This window comes from Oncorhynchus masou, chromosome 24 (genome assembly GCF_036934945.1).
Source record: "Oncorhynchus masou masou isolate Uvic2021 chromosome 24, UVic_Omas_1.1, whole genome shotgun sequence".
NCBI lineage: Eukaryota > Metazoa > Chordata > Actinopteri > Salmoniformes > Salmonidae > Oncorhynchus > Oncorhynchus masou.
Window position 1 is genome coordinate 73,596,668 of NC_088235.1, and position 13,197 is coordinate 73,609,864.

At 39.4% G+C, this 13,197-nt stretch overlaps 2 protein-coding genes across 5 annotated transcripts in view; both read right to left on the minus strand.

Moving 5' to 3' along the window:
- Positions 1-1,364: 1,364 nt before the first annotated feature.
- Positions 1,365-4,781, minus strand: LOC135512602 (protein FAM174C-like). The gene is made up of 3 exons (XM_064934798.1): positions 4,346-4,781; positions 4,093-4,221; positions 1,365-3,534 (listed from the first exon to the last, which is right to left on the minus strand). Exons 1-3 carry the CDS (start codon positions 4,624-4,626, stop codon positions 3,531-3,533), a joined length of 414 nt encoding a protein of 137 aa, XP_064790870.1. The 5' UTR covers positions 4,627-4,781; the 3' UTR covers positions 1,365-3,530.
- Positions 4,782-6,083: 1,302 nt separating this feature from the next.
- Positions 6,084-13,197, minus strand: part of LOC135512603 (polypyrimidine tract-binding protein 1-like) — a 29,031-nt gene continuing 21,917 nt past the window's right edge. For all 4 annotated transcript variants that reach the window (XM_064934800.1, XM_064934799.1, XM_064934802.1 and 1 more), the window contains one exon: positions 6,084-8,540. In XM_064934800.1, coding sequence (XP_064790872.1) covers positions 8,408-8,540 — 133 coding nt within the window. In that variant the 3' untranslated portion in view covers positions 6,084-8,407. The remainder of the gene's footprint in view (positions 8,541-13,197) is intronic.

Genomic DNA, 13,197 nt, shown 5'->3' on the forward strand with positions numbered 1-13,197 from the left:
GCTGGTGAAAAGTAAGCAGAAAGCCGACACTGAAGATTCTGAAAGGAGATGGAGTGCGGAATGACGCAGGATAAAGAAAATAAGAATGATCAACATCACTTGGTCGGTTTCTCTTCTTCATTGAAATGCAGAGAGGATCCAGCCCAGGCCATACGGTCCCACAGTTGGATTTGGAATAAATTCATTTCTGTCTTTGCTCTTCTTTCTTCCCTTCCGCTCCCTTTTAAATATCAGATTTTCATGCTTCAGTCATTGGATTTCCAGTGAAATTTCTTGGAGACAATTTCTCGCAGCTCCAGCTGTGCCACTCAATGGCATTCGTTCCCCTTGTTGGCTCGCTTCTCCACATTTTTTGGAGTGCGGCAAATTGCCGTTGACACGAGTCAACCGGAATTACCCAATGCAAATCCTCTTCTGGGCCGGGCCCGGGTCTCGGATGTTTGCATCGAGCGAGGATGTCACAGTGGAGTTTAACAGAGGTAATTGGAAAAGCATATGCAGCCCAGGCCAGGATGACACACACTGGGTGCACCTGGCATTGCTCGACTCCTCTCCAACTGATACACAGAGGGACTGACAAGGAGGAGAGAGGGAGATTAACTATTTGTGAATATAGGGTATATTGGCTGTTACACACACCATTTCCTCCTACACTTAGGCTACTTGTAATACCTGGCCTCTTTACAAACACCATTATCTGTTGTCCTGTGAACCAGCCATACAACTTTCTTCAAACAGTTAAAGGGAAAGTAAGTGAATCAATACTCTTATTTCCTCAAGTTCTGATGTAAGGATAAAACTTAACAAACATTGTTTAAAAATAAATTTTGTGTGATTGTCTCCCAAAACAATTTTGTGCCTACCTAAAAATATATCTGTAAAGAAAGTAATACTCATTACATCCTTGTATAAAACAACCAAATGATGCTTTGGATATTCAGATGAGAATTTACTGAGCAGTAGGATGAACTGCTATAATGATGATGGGTCAGAGAGGACTAATGGGAGTAAAGACAATATACCCCATTAGAGAACATATGACACACACGAACGTGGTAACATTCTTAACTTCTAGGCCTGTCTGAGCAGAGCTGGCGCAAAGCGGAAGCTTGGCAGTTTAGGTATTGTAACTGGAACTAGTGGAGTTAGGATACCACCTGGTGGCAATTCTTTGTAATGAACACACTAAATAATTGACATGTGAAGGAGAATTGGGGACCACACCATTTGAATTCACCATATTATGTGAATGAGTCTAATTGACACTGCATTCAATACATCTCCTAAATTGCAGCAGTTTCAATACCTCCTATCCTGTCGTGTATACAGTTTGTTATAATCTCAAATGGCATATGACAAAGATAATGGAAAGAGAGTTCAAAGTCTCACTTTGATTTATTTTTCCTTTTCAACATGATGTGAAAATAGCCCACCGTAACAGCCTAAGGATCCCACCACCAACCAACCAGAAGGCCTCAGACCTGCAGCACCAACACAGCACTAGTCATTAAATCAACAGAGAATACAAGACTCAATACACACACACACACACACACACACACACAAACACAGATACAGTACATACACTTTGGCCTCATTCAAAACACGACTGGGACTTCTCTATCACACAGGCCACAGTATTGACAAAGGAACGGTATTGCTGATCAGAACGTACATACAGTTCATAGATGAAGGCAAGAAATGGACCATGAAAACAATCATGATATTTGTTAGAGCCAGTCAAAGCATTTAAGTTTTACTGGAGCCTTTGTTCACCGAGGTCTTTATCATATGACTGACCTTGCTCCCGTTAAATACAAGATTTGCACAGACAAAGGAATGCAGACAGAAAACCAACTTCAGGAAACAAATCATATGATGAGGGAAAGGAGTGATTCGGCAGATGTTTTGAGCTCAGGACCAGCTGGCATTAAAATTCTTAGAAAATATGAATCTATTTCTAGTACAGACATTGACATTGTTTGAAGGTTACAATCCATTTCCAATAGGCTAAATCCAGAGGGACACCTGGGAGGATTTTCAGTGGGGTTGATGCTCATTTAAGATAAATCTCTTGCCTGTGTGTTTGTTCTGATTATCAGGAACGTAAACTATAATGCAGTTACCTCCCGGAAATGGAGGCACAATTAACCAAGATGTTTCAATTTATAAATCAATGTGTGACATTGTATTAATTTCCCACTGGGAATTGCTATGAAGCAAGCACAGTAGTGACAAATACTTATGCAGGCAACTTAAGTATGGTACGGAAAATTAAGACACCACAATAAATTCAAAACCTTAATTTGACAAAGCAGGTTGTAAAAAGCTATATAAAAAATAAATATTTTGTGTGGACCCTTCTTTGTTCATTTAGTAGCTTGTGTAAATGCAACAGCAAACTGTCTCTGGACAAATTACAGGAGATTTTACAGTCAACAGCAACCATGTATTTAGGAGAAAGAACCAGCTCTGAAATGTGTTGTTTTTGAAAAATAAAAAGAAGCAAAGGTTCTCAGAACACATGAGATAATTTACAGTTAGCTGGATTTGAAAACAATGGGTTGGGCATTGGGAAATTACTGGTAACCAAAACCTGAAATTACAGTTAAACTGATATGAGTAGGCCTAACAAATTATTATAGGTGCTTCTTCTGCAGAGTTACAAGTAGCCAAAGCAGAGGGTGAAGGGATGGATTTTTCAATCGCCAGTAGAATTGCATATTGATTAGCCTGCATAAAAATGGGGCTATAATTACAGACACATTCCATACTGTCTAAGATTGTCAAAAGTTTTGGCTTAAGTCTTGCTTTTTCAGCAACTAACTTCTTGAAAGTATTACAAACTTATTAGGTCTAGCTTACCATATAGAGCAGGTATATGCGACAGTACAACATTCATGTGTGGGTGCATAGTACAAAATGGGATGGAGATATTGGTAGGCTAGCTTAGTTTACAGTAGTTTGTAAGCTCACTCACTAATCAGGCTATTAGCTACTAGCCTAACTCTAATGATCCAGGTATGATTCAAGATAGACATCATAAAATATATAGGATGCCATGGCAACAGAATATTGTCAAGAGACAAAGAAACAAAACCTTGGCAACACCACATCGACCGGGAAATTGAGGATCCGTGTTGATAATTAGAAGAGATCTTTCGTTGTTTGTTATGCTCAGTTCAAGGTGGGCACAGGGGGATTTGAAGAATTATCCCGCGCACATTCACTTAAGCAACTTTGGCATTAGACTCCTGTTATGTTACAAATCCTATTTCCTCCTCTTCATAGTTAGAATCAAAAGGTAAGTTTATTTGGTCACCAAAAACACCATGTCTTTTTTATACCCAGGCAGCTAGACAAAATAAGTGTTCACCGGAGGATAGAGCAGTCATTTTGAAAGCCAATTTTTCTTTTTTCAGGTGCACGAGAAAAAGAAAAATATGCCTTAATAACAGTTGAAAAATGCACCGTAGGAATGTCTCCATTCTTTCCCCAGTCCAATGTGTGTTATTTGAAAAGATCCAGACTCATCTGATAAACACAAGACAGAGACAAACAGAGAAGAAGTTAAATAAATACATTTCTTATTTATTTTATTTAACCTTTATTTAACTAGACAAGTCAGTTAAGAACAAATTCTTATTTACAATGACGGCCTACTCCGGCCAAACCCGGACGACGCTGGGCCAATTATGCGCCGCCCTATGGGACTCCCAATCACGGCTGATTGTGATACAGCCTGGAATCAAACCAGGGTCTGTAGTGACGCCTCTAGCACTGAGATGCAGTGCCTTAAACCGCTGTGCCACTCAGGAGCCCAATGATTAATGACGACACTAAGGTGAAACTGATTCACTGCACATTCACACAATAACGTTAAATATGGATGGTACATAATAACAACTGTCATTTAAGGTTATTTGAGGTAGGCTTACTGTTCTTGTGTTTGAGGTATTTCAAGTTTGCACTTTCGCAATCTCTAGTCTATGTCGTACAAATTTACAATGTAAACTTGCAAAAGAATGGGATTTGTATATGATGAGCAACACTAGGGGATGATGCACCAACTTGTCATTAGATCTCACTCACCTTCTCAGGGACCTGGCCTCATATACAGTGTCATCCTCCTCATCACTCTCCAGCACAGCCATCTCAACACTGTCATCATAGTTTGACAACAGCCCATACTTCTTCTTAGAGGTTGTTCTTTTCTTCTGCCTAAACATAACGTAATTAAGTTTAAAAAGTCACGGACATTGAAACATTTTTTTTAATGACTCTACGATTGCTACCAATAGATAATGGTCTGTCTTCATCAACATCATTAGCTTGTTCTACTCACCGCACAGCTCTCACGAGGAAATAGAACACGCCAATGGTGGTGACTCCAATAAGGACGTACAAGGCCCGTTGTATCATTGAACTATCAACGTCGAAGGAGTTGAAAATGCTGCTATGATTGTTCTTAGACGTCGTGTTACTGGCACTCGAATTCGTGACATGCTTGGTGTTGCCAGCAGCAGTAATGCCTGTTGTTGTTGGCGACTTCGTGTTTTCGTCTGCGAAGGTTGAAATAGCCCACAACGTCGGTAAAAGAATCCTCATGACTCCTTGAAATTGCATTTTCGTTGTCGCCTTACACTGTAAAAACGGACTATTACACTATAATTAAACCGTGTCGTCGTTTCAATGGAAAAAACAGCAACTTCACACGAGAATTTTGTTGTAAGCATAAGTGGTTTCGATAAGTACAACCAGGAAATGCCAAGTTCCTGTTAGTGACGTGTACAGTGTCACGGGCATTGATATCGGACTCAATGAATTCCTATTTCTATGGTCACGGGTGTTCGTGTCCGGAAAGAACAAATACTTAATACATATTCTTACTCAAATATACTTGCATATATATAGAACACATACCTCTATGGTTGTACCTCTATTTTACTGTGAGGTACCTTCATGTACAATGTTTGGGGGCATTATAAAAATGTAATAAAATAGCTTATAATTTCAACTATAAAATCCAATCAGCACAGAACTTCAAGATGGTCTAATAGGTTTTGTCGGCTCACCAAAAAGTGGCTTTAAAACGGAGAAATCCCTTCTACTAATAATTAAAAAAATATATATATACATATATATATACATACATACATACACACACTACCATTCAAAATGGGGTTTGGGGTCACTTAGCAATTAACTTGTTTTAGAAAGAAAAGCAAATTGATCAGAAATACACTGTAGACGTTAATGACTATTTTAGCTGAAAATGTCCCGGTTCTTCCATGGCCTGCATACTCACCAGCCATGTCCCCCATTGAGCATGTTTGGGGTGCTCTGGATCGACGTGTATGACAGCGTGTTCCAGTTCCTGCCAACATCCAGGAACTTTGCACAGGCAGGGAAGAGGAGTGGGACAACAGTCCACAATCAACAGCCGGATCAACAATGCGAAGTCACGCTGCATGAGGTAAATGGTCACCAGATACGGACTGGTTTTCTGATCCCATGTCCCTACTTTTTTGTTGTTGTGGGCAACAGATGCATATATTTATTCCCAGTCATGTGAAATCCATAGATATGGGACTAATTAATTTATTGGAATTGACCATTTCCATTCACTGCTATAACTCTTTGAAATCGTTGCATGTTGAGTTCATTCTTGTTTGGTGAAAAACACAGGGCCCCTATTACATCAAATACAACTTGCACGCAACTAAACAACGCAGTTAAATTTGCTCCCCAAATTCCCAGTACTTAGCATACAATGCAACATTTCATTGAAATTCATGCGAAAAAACAAAATTTGACCACCAGTGAACCCAAAAACTGTATGACGCACACCCGACAGCGCTTTCCAAGAGTAGTTGGAAACCAAAAAGCTTGGGCGCTATACTCAAAGTATTTTTATGCACGTTTTATCATTTCAAATCAATGGTGTACTGTCCTAAGTATTTGGCTGAAACAACAAGTTGCCTATATAGAGCCAATGGTTTGCAGGAGAAGGAAACCAACTGATGAGCAAGGAGACAAATCTAAAAATGGCAGAACCCAAAAAAAGGAAATTACAAATTGAAAGCAGTGAAAATATTTATTGAAGGCACAATTAAGAAAGGTTCAAGCTACACGGAACACTAATGACCAAAAGGGACCCATTTCTTTTTTTTTCCCAACAATTTAATTGTGATGTTTGTCTTCTTTACTGAGCGGCCCAGAAGAAAAGGTCCCAAGCTAATTGCAATCAAAATATGTTTTATAGATATAAAACTTATCGTTTCAGAATACCTACTTTGTGGTACAAAAAAATGAATATACCGCTTTTCACCCCCCCCCCCGACAATCACCTCACTTGAAGAAATCCTGCAATCTTAATGTTAAGTGATCGAGGTAATGATTTTAAATGCTGTGCAATTTTGCATAATTGGGAAATCCACTCCTGGCCTGGGGTATGCAAAGCAAGTAAAATACCTTTAATAGCAATACATGCTACATATTGATATGGAGACTAGTGTCGCATATTCTTGAGTAATCTACAAACAAATTGTCATTCTTCTGCATTGCTGGAGTCCAATTATGAATAGGTTAGCATGTAATAAACTGGTGTTCAAGAAAACTAGTGATGGAACAATGTCTGAGCACTGGTTCCTCACATGACCCTGAAATTCTATTGCTTTGCACCAATTTAAAATATGGAACTTGATGCACAATTAATTGTGAGAAAAGAACCAACATTTGCCCAATATAAAATGATGCACATGTGGAATGTCCAAGTATTAAGACTGATAATTACCTTTTAAAATGTGATCTACAACAAAGTGTCCACCTTCACTGTAGCAAGCGCCCAGAATCACTGCAGACCTTTACATTTGACAGATGTGTGCATTTCCTATGAGCCTGAGGGCACTTAAGGCAGAAACATACGTTCATTACGTAAACATACGTGTATAAACAGACCAAAAAAGGCTTCATTTGAAAGGCACTTCTCCAAAAACGCAAAATGGATCTCAATTTAAGATGAACGTTCAGTCCATAGACTACATGAGAGGGTGCCGCATTGCCGTTAGCAATGACTGCATTAAGTCACAGCCCTGTACAATAAAGGTTACTAACCCCACATGTAAATATCAAATAACCATCATTCATCTTGGCATGCAACTGAGACGCTTCCAATTCATACGTTTATTTTATAATTCACAGCAGCAGAGTCACAATAGTCCGCTTCTGTTTGATCCCCGTAAGAACCTTGTAAAATGTGCTATAATGGGCAGGCAGACTACCACAACTCTGTGGCAGTGCATTATGAATAAAGCTGTGTATACAGGTTCACTAAAATAACTTGCAAAAAGGCCTTATTTGGTTTTACGCTGTAGTGTATCACAAAATTGTATAAATATACTAAATTGACAGCCACTGCATCAGGAGAGGCAAGCCATTAAGACAAAAATCATAAGACATTGTAAGCCATACATTTCTAGTAAGACCTTTTGCTAAGGCACAGTTGTGAAGGCAACCACTGACCAATACCTATAAGCTACAACCAACAGTATATATGAATAACAATGTGTACAATACTGGATTTGTACAAAACGTATTGCATAAATTTCATAAAAAATGCAAACCTACATCTAGACATACAGTAAACAAGACTAATAATCACAAACCCTGGTACAAGGGGTTTACATATTTAAAAAATAAAAAAGCTAGATAATGAGTTGTGGATTTAATCTTCAACTAACTAGCTCATCTTAATTTTAAAATAAGACTAAAAAGAAAACCTTCATAATACATTGGGGGGGGGGGTGAACCACCTTGTAATACATTTTATACAAACGGTAAACCCATATCAGCTGTAAACCTGGTCTTCGCAAGCAAGGATTGGGGAGAGGAAGATAAGCTAAATTTTGTTTTGGCTGTAAAATGCCAACGTATCAAATTGAAGGACATAAGACTTCTGGAATAAGGCACAGAAAACATCTGAAGGCAAAGAGGGCATGAGGCGTCAGCCTCAGAACCTAGTGGTGTTGGAACCCAAGGGCAAATGGAATTTACCAAAAGACTGAAGTTTAGGCTACGCCAATCTCTTAAATCAGACTTAGACAGGCAAGTGTAAACTACTTCTGTCAGTGCAGAGAGCAAGGAATGCATTTACCTCGCAAAGGCAAGATGCTAGAAATATAAAACTTTTTTTTACCCAGTAAATTTGGGTGTGCACGTTTCTTTTCCATATGGTTTATAGGTCGACATATGTAGATATACGTATATAAATATACTAGGAATGATGGAAGTGATTGCTGTGTTGGATGCTACTTCACGACTGAAGAGTCGCTTCCCCACAACTTGACATAGTAGAGGTCGTGAAGGGATGTGGGCGGCCCATCAGCAGTGTTTTGGGCTGCACCCCTCAGATGGTAGATTTGGAGAAGGAGACCCTCAGGTGGTGGTTCTCACCCAGGTCGTGATTGTGGAACTCGATGAGGGACTCTATGGCCTCCTCAACTGAGCTCATCTGGACCAAGGCCATCTTGCGGTCTTTCCTAAAAAATAAACATTGCACACGGTCAGATATGCGGTGCCTTTCATTAAACATTCAAAGGGATAGTTCATCCAAAATTACATTTTGGTTTCGATACCCCGTTGCAGTATATGGGACATGGTGTGGCAACAATCCATGCCTTAGTTTAAGTTGTTTCACTGGCACTGTTTCACAGTGCTAATGTTTTAGCATTTATGGCACAAATCTCATTCAAGTCATAGGACCAATATTAGCATTTATTTATTCATTCAGGGGAAACCCATTGAGACCAGGGCCTCATTCTCAAGGGTGTCCCGATCACTGTAATACAAATCAATTCAATTTGAAAAGAGTACAATCAATAATGTAAAAAATAAAATAGTTAGTTACATTCCTCATCTACTGGGTCCTCAACACAAAAATTGCCAGAGCAGCACCAGAACATTCACTTGTAATGAGTTTTGTAAATTGTTCCAGCAGTGACATGCATTAAAACTAAAGTTGAATTACCCAATTTGGTGGACACCCAAGGAACCTCCATTAACATGAGTTACCAAATTGGTTATGTTAGGCAAGTCGGACAACTCAAACTTAATTACGCTGCTCTATCGTTCGCTACATACAGTGCCTTAAGGTATTCACACCCTTGGATTTTTTTCCACAATTATGTTGTGTTTACATCCTGCATTTAAAATGGATTAACATGAGATTTGTCACTGGCCTACACACAATACCCCATAATGTCAGTGGATTTATTTTTGACAAATTAATACAAAATTGAAAGCTAAAATGTCTTTATTCAATAAGTATTCAACCACTTATGGCATGCCTAAATAGGTTCAGGTGTAAAAATGTGCTTAAGTCACATAATCATGGACTCCCTGTGTGCAATAATAGTTAACATGACTAATGATTGTGTCCTCTGTACCCCACAAACAATCATCTAAAAAGGTCCCCCAGTCAAACAGTGAATTTCAAACATATTTCAACCACAAAGACCAGGGTCGTTTTCCAATGCCTCGCTAAGGGCAGCTACAGGTAGATGGGTAAAACAAACCAAAAAATGCTTAAGCAGACATTGAATATGCCTTTGAGCATTAAGTTACTACATTTTGGATGGCGTATCAATACACCCAGTCACAAGGATACAAGCGTCCTTCCTAACTCAGTTACCGGAGAGGAATGAAACCGCTAAGGGATATCATTAAGCCAATGGAGACTAAAACAGCGACAGTTTTTTCCTATCACAGCCATTAAACTGAGGGATGGCTCAACATTGTAGTTACTCCACAATACTAACTGAATTGACTGAGTGAAAGGAAGCCTGTACAGAATAACAAAAATATTCCAAAACAAGCATCCTGCTTACAACAAGGCACTAAAGTAATATTGCAAAAAATGTGGCAAAGCAATTAACTTTTTGTCCTGGATACCAATTATGTTCAGGGAAAATCCAGTACAACACATTAGAGTACCACCATCCATATTTTAAAGCATAGAGGTGGCTGCATCATGTTATGTGTAATCGTTAAGGACTGGGGAGTGTTTCAGGATAAAAATAAAAAACAGAATGCACTAACCACAGGCAAAATCCTAGAGGAAAACCTGCTTCGGATTGCTTTCCACCAGACCGAGATGTCACCTTCCAGCAGGACAATCACCTAAAACAATGCCAAATCTACACGAGTCGCTTACCAAGAGTGGTCAAGTTAGTTGACATATCTACAGCAAAACCTGAAAATTGTTGTCTAGCAATGATCAATGGCCTCAGAACAGAACTCTTGAATTAAATAAATAATGGGATAATGTTGCACAATCCAAGTGTGGAAAGCTCAGACATATCCAGAAAGACTCAGCTGTAATCGCTGCCAAAGGTGCTTCTAGAAAGCATTGACTCAGGCATGTGCATACTTATGTAAGTAAACAAGATATTTCTGTATTTCTTTAAACATGTTTTCACTGTCCATTTTGAATTCAAGTTGTAACAAAATGTGGAACAAGTTTAAAGGGTAGGAATACTTTCTGAAGACTGTCAGACTGCCATCATTGAAGTTGTTTGTGGTGATGTCAAAATTATGGGTGTTGTACAAAACAAAGCGTTTGAATTACCTCGAACCAATCAGAGTACAAAAGCCAAATAAATTTTCAAACGCTGCATTACCCATGTGTGTTCTGGCTCTGGCCAACCCATTGGTTTTTGGAACCAGTCAGACGATCTAGAATGGATTTCTATTCAAGAAATCAGGGAGGTATCAGGTACTACGACCCAGGCGCATTGCGTTTGGCCGGAGAAAGGAGTTTGGGTAGCCAGGCAAGCGTAGTAGAGCTTTGTAAACAAAAATAGTTAAGTGAACAGCGGGACTTTAATGAGGACCAGCAAACCTTTTGATACAGGATGCAGTGCCGAGTATTAAAACAGTCACCTGCGATAAAGCGAAGGGCGCTATGGTAGACGGCATTCAAAAGGTTTCAGAGTAGCAGCTGCTGCATTCTGGTAAATGGTGTCACCCTAGTCAAGAACTGGCAGGAAAATTGACCGTACAATCTGCTTTTCAGGGAGAGGATAGATTTATTTAGGAAAAATTCCACTTTAAATCTTAGTTCCCTTGCTCAGTGTTTAAAACTAAATCCAAAATATGTAGTCAAGAACCCAATCGATGGGGGAACCAATTCAATAAATGTAGCACAGCAAACATTTTTGCCAGAATTCAAGAACATTTAGCACAAGTTTTTATAAAGGCAAAAAAGTCAGATTGCAACTAACGACTGGTCTAGTTGGGGCGATTGCATACATGACAGAAACCTCTGCATACAAATGAATATTACACTTTAACCGATAGACAAATATTATTTATATAAATAGTAAAGAGAACAGGTCCAAATACAAACCCCTGCGGTACACATTAAGTAATGACAGAAAACTAGACTTAACACCATCAGAAATGGAAGTGTTCAGACAATTTTCAAATCACTTGAAAGAAGCCTGATCCAGGTCTATGTCCGTCAACTTTTAAAATGATAATGTGATGGTCAACCATGTTGAAGACCTTAAAAAGGTATCAATAAGGCAGCAATTTTTTTTTTAAAGTATGATATAAGCAATGTAACACTAAAATGATGCCATGTTCAGGTCTAAAACCAGACTGGTGCACATCAAGAATACAGTGAGAAGCTGTGAGTTTCTAGGGATGATTTATTTGGAATTTGGACAGCAGTTATTTAAGTCAGAAGGATCTCATCTTATGTTGGGGGACGACATGTGCTGCTTTCCAGATCTTTTTTATTTTATTTATTTATTTCACCTTTATTTAACCAGGTAGGCTAGTTGAGAACAAGTTCACATTTACAACTGCGACCTGGCCAAGATAAAGAATAGCAGTGTGAACAGACAACAGAGTTACACATGAAGTAAACAATTAACAAGTCAATAACAGTTGAAAAAAAAGGGGAGTCTATATAAAATGTGTGCAAAAGGCATGAGGAGGTAGGCGAATAATTACAATATTGCAGATTAACACTGGCTTGATAAATGGTCATGTACAGGTAGAGATATTGGTGTGCAAAACAGCAGAAAAGTAAATAAATAAAAACTGTGGGGATGAGGTAGGTTAAAATGGGTGGGCTATTTACCAATAGATTATGTACAGCTGCAGCGATCGGTTAGCTGCTCAGATAGCTGATGTTTGAAGTTGGTGAGGGAGATAAAGGTCTCCAACTTCAGCGATTTTTGCAATTCGTTCCAGTCACAGGCAGCAGAGTACTGGAACGAAAGGCGGCCGAATGAGGTGTTGGCTTTAGGGATGATCAATGAGATACACCTGCTGGAGCGCGTGCTACGGATGGGTGTTGCCATCGTGACCAGTGAACTGAGATAAGGCAGAGCTTTACCTAGCATGGCCTTGTAGACGACCTGGAGCCAGTGGGTCTTGCGACGAATATGTAGCGAGGGCCAGCCGACTAGAGCATACAAGTCGCAGTGGTGGGTAGTATAAGGTGCTTTAGTGACAAAACGGATGGCACTGTGATAAACTGCATCCAGTTTGCTGAGAAGAGTGTTGGAAGCAATTTTGTAGATGACATCGCCGAAGTCGAGGATCGGTAGGATAGTCAGTTTTACTAGGGTAAGCTTGGCAGCGTGAGTGAAGGAGGCTTTGTTACGGAATAGAAAGCCAACTCTTGATTTGATTTTCGATTGGAGATGTTTGATATGGGTCTGGAAGGAGAGTTTGCAGTCTAGCCAGACACCTAGGTACTTATAGGTGTCCACATATTCAAGGTCGGAACCATCCAGTGTGGTGATGCTAGTCGGGCAAGCGGGTGCAGGCAGCGATCGGTTGAAAAGCATGCATTTGGTTTTACTAGCGTTTAAGAGCAGTTGGAGGACACGGAAGGAGTGTTGTATGGCATTGAAGCTCGTTTGGAGGTTAGATAGCACAGTGTCCAATTCAGGATAAGACAAGAAACAATCGTCAAATTAAAAACAGGGCAAAGGTTCTGAAATAAATGGGGGCAGAAAGCTGCATTAAAAACAGGATGTGAATCAGACCCTATGGATTTTAAAACAATCTTTAGAAAAGCACTTAGTACATCAGACAAATGGTAGAAAGGAAAATAAAGTATGTGAGTGTTAGAAAATATTGTACAGAATGATGGCACACCTGTCTATATAAAGGTCCTAC

Bases quoted from the DNA above. Each gene is read 5' to 3' on its own strand.
- LOC135512602 (XM_064934798.1), bottom strand. From the start codon at position 4,626: ATGCAATTTCAAGGAGTCATGAGGATTCTTTTACCGACGTTGTGGGCT. The intron at 4,222-4,345 runs GTGAGTAGAACA...CGTTATGTTTAG, and splicing joins TTCCTCGTGAGAGCTGTGCG to GCAGAAGAAAAGAACAACCT.